Source organism: Seriola aureovittata, chromosome 23 (assembly GCF_021018895.1).
Source record: "Seriola aureovittata isolate HTS-2021-v1 ecotype China chromosome 23, ASM2101889v1, whole genome shotgun sequence".
NCBI lineage: Eukaryota > Metazoa > Chordata > Actinopteri > Carangiformes > Carangidae > Seriola > Seriola aureovittata.
The window spans coordinates 4,562,722-4,570,021 of NC_079386.1; the positions used below are offsets into that span (position 1 = coordinate 4,562,722).

Consider the following 7,300-nt stretch of genomic DNA (forward strand, 5'->3'; position numbering starts at 1 on the left):
CACCACATAATTAGAAAGTGTTTCAGTTATCAGATGGTTTTAGTTAAAACAAGATATCAAGAGGCAAGAGTCAATCTGCACTGACAACACTGGAAGTTTCAAGACAAATAATGTCACGCCTCTGACATGAAAATTATTTCACACTCACATGAGTGTGCATACACACACAAATGCTGTATCAGCAGGATCCTAAACGCTTTTCATCTCAAGCCACTGCGCCTAATCCCTTCTCATTATTGCAGTCTGTCCCAAGCCACTATCAGCCACCAGCACTGCTATTCATTCAAAAGAAGGATAAGTAAATCATTAAAAATCTTTTTGCTTTGCACACCCGTCATTATCAATACACATCCGTTATGAAGAAGTGCCTTCTTTCGCAATAATCTGGCCGGTTCCAGCAGAAATAAAGAGGCACACACACACTCACAGCTCCAAGGCAAGGACAGGGAAGCCATGCTGCAGCTGTCCAACTGGCACTGCTCCTCATCCGCCAGCACACAAAAGGAGCCGCACAGGACTGAAAAACCATGTGTCCATGTGCACTGTTTTCTAATACTGGCAATTTACAAACGCAAAACTGAGACATGTAATCGTCTTTTAACAATACACAATTATAAAATTGTTTGAGCGCATTCACAGACACAGCAGAGCTTCGCAGTAGCTGTACGGTTTATGAGGTAAAACGTTGTGAATGAAAACTGGGGAAAAGAGGAATAAAAGAGTCTGAATAATGTGTGGTTAAGGCAGAATTCAACAGTAGCTATTCAGAAAACAGGGTAGAAATGTTTATCCTCCTCAAGAGGGACAGAAGGAAGGGGAGTTAGCAGGCTAACCAGTCAGTTACATTATCCCAGTCAGCTAAAATGACCGCCGCCGGTCCACAGACAGCATTAAAGCTCGGCTCACCACAAGGTCCACGGTGCTCCTCACAGCCTCCGACACGCTCTGCCTGACTTCCGCGGCCGTCCCGGGCTTGCTGAGCCTCTTTGTGAATTTTCGTACCTCAGACATAGTGCCCGTCCGGTTAAAGTCCACTCCGTGTGTACCGGTGTGAATGCGAACATGCCGCGGCGACCGGACGGAGCGGCAGCGGCGTTGTATGACAGCCAGATGCGGGTTGCGTTGGAGGTGAACCAGCCAGCGGTTCGCGTCGCGAGGCGGGGCTGCCGCTGCTGCTGATGAGAGCAGAGCAGAGAGGGTGTAACGCGGCGAGATGCTTCACTCTCACCAACTTCCGCGTCTCCTTACTTGAGCGGAGTTATCACAGATCGTTTATGTGAGGAAGACAACGGAGTGGGCGTTAACCTGACAGTCTCACCCACAATCTTTATCAATAACGAAATATTTAAAAAAAAAAAAAATAATAATAATTTTGAATGGCTGGTTGCATTTGTTTAATGGCCTACAATGGAAACTGTAATGAATGAATGGACCTGTTTGACACTTAGGCCTACTGTATTTTCAAGATAAATGTTAAAACTTAAAACACAAACTCAATTTTAACGTGTTTAAAAAGTTTAATAGTGAACTGAATAAAGGAAAATGTGCCTCAATTGGCATCAGTGAATAACAGCCTTATTTATGAGTAACACTGCAGAATTTAATTGCTGATTAGAAGCTAAATTTAGCTTAACAGTAAGTACAGTTTTTTTTACTACAACTCCTGAGAGTTGTGATAAAGATTAATATTCCAGTGACAGAAACCCATAAATAAATGTAGAAACTTATTAGGGTCACTCCACAACTGTTGTGACGTGTAAAGTGTTGGTGACCAGGAAATCAGCTCAATAGAGAGCTGGAATTATACATGATTGTTCATGAATTTATCAAACAACATAATCCAAAATTCAATAGAGATAAAATGTGCACGTTTTAAATAGTTTTAATAATTAATAAAACATACAATCTTATTACATGCCATACCTATAGTAAAAGAACAGGAAAGCAAAACAAAGATGTCTGGTAAAGGTTCTTTATGTCTAGTAAAAGTGGGAACAGGTAAGTATAACAGGAAAATGACGTGGAAGTATGGAGTTAAAATTTAAAGTATACTGCTCTCTTGTGGAAGAGGTTGCAAATTGCAGGTAAATGGCATTAAACTCTATTTTCTGATCAGTCAACAAAAATTAGCAAACCACTAGGTTTGATGAGGGGATTGCACCTGAAAATCATATGTCTCATTTTCATAATGTTGATGTTACCAGCCTCAATATGCAGCATGCACACCAAACACATAGAATATGTGCCGTTTTGCAATGCAAATCCTTTGCACTGAACAGATGCGTCACTGCTGTGTTTGCCAACTCAGAAGCACATTTTATGGCAGAGGTACTTTGCACAGTTGTCAGTGTGAACATAGTGACTCTCATTATAAGCTGATATAGAAAACAAGAGTGGTTGGAGGTTTGAGTTCAGTGTAAAGTTGCATCTCATTAAAAGAGGAATGAGTACTAAACAAGCCATGAAATCTAAATGGGTTTGGGTAGAAATTTAAAAAATCTGAAATACTGATTACCATGGTGATGCACTGAAGAGGCTTGAATATATAGGAAAACTTAATTTAAGTGGATTAAACAACAGTTTTAAGTTAGGAGCTCTATGGGGAGCCTTCAGTTAGCACACTCACTCTGTACAAGCTACATGGTTACTGTAAGCCAAAAATCCACACTGTTCCTGTGTCAAGTGTCCAAGGGAAATGCTGGCTGTTGTCCCAGCATTCACTTGTCATTGTACTGGGTGAACTCCTTCAGAGCCCAGTGTTTCATTTCTATCTCCTGCCGTAATCTGCTGTACTCCTCAGCCAGGGCCTCAAACTCTTTGCCGAGGATCTCAAAGGAGGCCAGTTTTAACTCCACAGACTGCTTCTCCACCTGACAGGCCTTCAGCTCAGACTCCAACTTCTCTCTGAAATTGAGATGGAAAAGATAAAGTAAGTTTGATTTTTTGATTTTTATTTATTTTTTAAAACTTCAGTCACATTGTAGCTCCTATGATAACTTTTCTGAAGGCTTGGATAAGGATAAATTCAAAGAACATGACAAACACAAACAACCGTAAGAAATAATATGCATTTCTTCAACTACTATCACTTGCCTTTCAGAAAATAGGGATAATGAAGTGCTCCAGTACAGAAATATGAATAACATTGACATTACATGACAAAATTTGAAATAAGTCAGATAGATAGACAAAAAGTCTCTTGCCTTATCTTTCTATGAGCAGATATTGAGTCGGCTGTGTACGTGTCCAGCTGGATTTCAACCATCTCAGCCCTTTGAAAGAAGAGAAAAAAAAAAACATGAGAAACAGGAATGTGTGTTTTTTTTTTTTTTTTTTAAATCTTCTTTTGAATTGTGGTTGATGTATAGTAGTAGTCACTAAAAAATAAATAAATAAAACGTATATTTAAAGTATTTAAGAAGTTGACATTTTTGATAAATGAGAATTTAAATATCATGGTTTAAATGCTAGTATGTGTATGTAAAACTTCATGGATACTCTTTTGAAAATAGCAGCAACATCATATCACTTTAGAGACATTGGTCCTCATAATAAACAATATTATAATTGCGTTGGGTAACGCAAAATGTGTTTTTGTTATTGATACTGTAATATTTCAGCCCATACATTTACAAGCATATAATTGCTTGGATGCCATACTAGGAAGATTTGGAGTATATTGATCTAATATATTTATGTAGGTGAAACATCTGCTTACTTTATCTTCTGTAAGACTAATTCACATTTGCCTTCAAAGTAGTCCAACTTCTTCATGTCTAAATCTGCCTGGATCTTCAGCCTGTGGTCCAAGATGAGAGACTGAAGAAGCTGAATACACTTAGTCAGCTCCTGGTCAGGGAAAGAAGGAACAGAATGCAAAATATTGTTGTGACAAGCTGAGCAGAACATGAGAAATTTAGGTTCGGATCCTTTTCTTAACTAAATACTATGAATGTATTGGAGCACTTACAGAGAGGTAGAGTTGAGTCTGTCTCTGCAGGAGAACAGTGTTTTCCCTGCAGGTCTCTTTCAGACTCTCAGCTCTTTTCTTGTCTTTGTCCAGCTGGACTGACAGATGAGACAATTTGCTGTTCTTCAGACCCTCACTCTCATTCTCTAGAGGGGGATTACAAACCAACATCCTAGTCACTGCAGAACAACCAAGTGATATAAATGTACTGAAAGTGAACTAGAAGTTAATTTTTACTGGCAACCACAGATAGGACAGGGCTATGGTACTGTACCCCTTTCAGGTTGATAGTAAGAGAGGAGGTTCAGACACTTTTTCTTGAGATGTTTCTCCAGCTCTCTGGGTAGACTCTGCTTCATTCTTTGTACATTCTGGTAAATATAAAGAGAGCATTGGCATAGGGAAACAAACATGGCCTGTATTTATAATTAATAAAAAGTGGTTTCATTTGTTTCCCTGAACAATATGTCCACTGCACATCTTGCACACCAAGGCCAAACATTTGATTTATTTTGTTTATACAAATTCCGAAACAACACATTACAAACAATACCAAATGCAAGATTTTAACTAAATGAATGTATTGTATGTTTATGACTCACTTTCTCTGATGGCATGAGCTCCATCACCTGCTGGGTGTTCAAACCCAGAACAGAGGGCTGGTCCTGGTTGGTTGCGCTACTTGGATCCAGCTGTCTGACACACTGAGCCACCAGCACACACTTCTCCATTGTCTCATAGAACTAAACACACAACCAAAGCGTGATATATTGAGGTTGGAATTTTATCACCAGATAAGTGTAATCACTACTACTCAATAAAACACTGCTGGCATCTGTCTCCTCTTGTCACATTGGTAAACATGAACATACAATGATTACCAATAGATAAATTACCAATTTCATAATATATGGTAAACTTCTGGGTACTGAAGTTACAATCTTTCAAACGGTTACCTTTACCTATGATTTGAACCTGGCAATGTGGAAAGTAAGTTGCAGAGGGCAGCTTAAATGACCAAAAATAAATATAACAAAATACGTTTTTGTTGATTCACTGCAGCTGTTTGTGCATTTGTACACTGTGCAGATAGGTTTAAGAAAAGTACCAAGTTCTGGTCAGGGGGCACAGTGGCATGGTGCTTCCTGACACAGTGGTCCTGGATCATCTCCTGCAGCCCTTTGTGCAGGCTCTCAGAGCGTAGCCAGTGTCGCCTCTGGCTCTGCAGCTTCTGTTCAGCCTGGGGAAAAAAAGCATCTGTATGTTCTAACAGATACATAAACCCTAACAAACTCAGACGTATAAGAAGAGAGAGGGCACATCTATGTGGCTGCAATTCCTACTGGTTACCAGTAGAGGTCGGTAAGTCATAAACTACTTAATGTGTAGTTAAATATGAATAACTTCTCCTCATAAAGTGTCAAATCCAGCATACAGCTGTTTGGTGTAACTTAAGTTTAGTTTGAATCGATATAAATAAGCATCATGTAATACTGCACTTTGCAAAGGTTTTGTCCCAGTGTGAGCACAGTGCTGCTGATACCTTGTCCAGCTCTGTTTTTAGCGACACAGTGAGTCCAGTTTGGTCCACATGTTGGGCCAGGGTGGCTAGGAGTTTACAGAGCTGAGGGTTCTGGGTCAGATCCTCCTCGGTCATGTCACACAGAGGAAAGGAGGAGAGGACTGGGTGGGTGGACAGTAAATACAGTAAACCTATTATCACTGTCAGCGGATCCAAAACAGCACAACACTCCAACTTTAACTAAATGCTACAGCCTATAACATAGTGTATATAACATAAGTTAAGGTTATAAGATATGAATAATCAATATGGAGGAACGGCGTTAATTTTTCATCTCATAATTTCTCTCTAACTCTAAAATACATTAGCTTTCAAGCACCATAGGTGTATTTACCAGAGTAACAGTCTTAGCAGCAGTTAATGTAGTCATTTAAACGCTGTTTTCTTACCCTGTTGGTGCAAACTGTCGCCCCTCCCAAGCAAGGACACATGCGTAGACTCGGGACCAGCGGACATTTTCAGCTGAATTTTGTTCCTTATTAACCAAACAACTTCTCTATTTGTGGATTTCTGAAGAGTTTTTCTGCTAGCACAAACACGACATGAATATGAAATGCGTACTTCCTGAATCAAGTTGCGCGCGTGTGCAAGGAGCCTCCTTATTGGCTAACGGACCCATGTGACCAATACAATCAGAGTTCTGCCCACCTGCAAGAGTTGTGTGCCACTCGAAGGAGCGCACACTTGTACAGCGAAAACTGTAACATTTAAACATTTTAAAGATTTTATACAAACTATAAAGGTTTTGTGATAAGACGGAGACAAATACAACACAATGCTCTGGCACATTACACTACCTGAAATGAGATAATACAAAATATATTCAATACACCATGAAACTGCATCTTCTTTGTATTTCATGTAAAAATCAGTTTACTGTCAGCATCAATAATTTACTGTTAAGACTAATTTAGTAATCTTCACATGCAGGCAAGACATGGCACTTCTTACTCTATCAGATAAAGTAGGAGCAGTAAACAGTAAGAACTGGGCAAAAAGAAAGGTAAAGATAATTTCCTCTATATGTTGTGTTGCACCTGGTACAGCTCCGTGCCTCTCTCAGTGTGGTCTGAATCAAAATCTGTATCTGCCTGGGGTCTGCACTATAGCAGCTCGATTGATGGTCAAAGCCACTTACAAGGGTTTTGATGAGCACCTCAAGTCCTTCCACCGGATAGACTATAATGAAATCTCTTTCCCTGCCATAGTGCATCAACTCTGCCATTCCTGATATGGATCACAAATAGGCTGGAAGATGGACATCTGGAGAGGAGAGATTCCTTCTCATAAGTGTCTCTGGATGAAGAGGTGGCCACTATGGCTGGCTCCACATTATGACATAAAACCCCTTTTACATGCTGACAATGATACAAAATCCTCTGGGCTGACAAAGTCAAAGGACACACCTCTTTTAGATTGGAGACGTGTTTAGCTGTGCTCTTTGGTGGTGGGCTGGAAGAATGGCAGTAGGAAAAAGTGAAGGGGAAAGAGGAATCCGTGGTCAGGACCCTGATCGTAATGCAGAGAAGGAGAGAGTGTGTGCCTTCTTCCTTCATATTTGGGAGCTTATGACATGGTAGCTTTCATGAGAAGTGAATAATAACACTCTCAATAGTATAAAATAAATCCTATTAATCTAAATTATAATCATTTTATCAGTATTTGTTGACATGTTTGTTTGTGTTTTTTGTAAATTTAAAACTCTGAAAACAAGTGACAAACATTAGCAGTAGACACCAGTGGATTGA

The 7,300-nt window shown here is 39.7% G+C and overlaps 2 protein-coding genes across 4 annotated transcripts in view; both read right to left on the reverse strand.

Annotated features, from left to right (window-relative positions):
- The window catches only part of dock11 (dedicator of cytokinesis 11), a 67,795-nt gene extending 66,583 nt beyond the window's left edge, over positions 1 to 1,212 (reverse strand). The window contains exon 1 of one of the 2 annotated variants that reach the window (XM_056369198.1): positions 907 to 1,212. In XM_056369198.1, the coding sequence (XP_056225173.1) occupies positions 907 to 1,011 (105 nt within the window). In that variant the 5' untranslated portion in view covers positions 1,012 to 1,212. The remainder of the gene's footprint in view (positions 1 to 906) is intronic. The other variant, XM_056369199.1, reaches the window with a different exon arrangement.
- A 654-nt stretch (positions 1,213 to 1,866) lies between these two features.
- Positions 1,867 to 6,843, reverse strand: haus4 (HAUS augmin-like complex, subunit 4). 2 transcript variants are annotated; one of them, XM_056369290.1, is made up of 10 exons: positions 6,691 to 6,843; positions 5,942 to 6,075; positions 5,514 to 5,653; positions 5,079 to 5,210; positions 4,573 to 4,713; positions 4,245 to 4,341; positions 3,971 to 4,116; positions 3,719 to 3,849; positions 3,204 to 3,272; positions 1,867 to 2,904 (listed from the first exon to the last, which is right to left on the reverse strand). In XM_056369290.1, exons 2-10 carry the CDS (start codon positions 6,006 to 6,008, stop codon positions 2,718 to 2,720), a joined length of 1,110 nt encoding a protein of 369 aa, XP_056225265.1. In that variant the 5' UTR covers positions 6,009 to 6,075; positions 6,691 to 6,843; the 3' UTR covers positions 1,867 to 2,717. The 2 variants fall into 2 exon arrangements, with proteins under 2 accessions (XP_056225265.1, XP_056225264.1); XM_056369289.1 differs by lacking the exon at positions 6,691 to 6,843 and having other exon boundaries at positions 5,942 to 6,124.
- Positions 6,844 to 7,300: the final 457 nt, after the last annotated feature.

Excerpts from the sequence above, each read along its gene's own strand:
- haus4 (XM_056369290.1), bottom strand. The coding sequence starts at position 6,008 with ATGTCCGCTGGTCCCGAGTCTACGCATGTGTCCTTGCTTGGGAGGGGC. Across the intron at positions 5,211-5,513 it reads TAAAAACAGAGCTGGACAAG|GCTGAACAGAAGCTGCAGAG; the intron begins GTATCAGCAGCA and ends TTTTTTCCCCAG. Across the intron at positions 4,342-4,572 it reads AGCTCATGCCATCAGAGAAA|AATGTACAAAGAATGAAGCA; the intron begins GTGAGTCATAAA and ends TATATTTACCAG.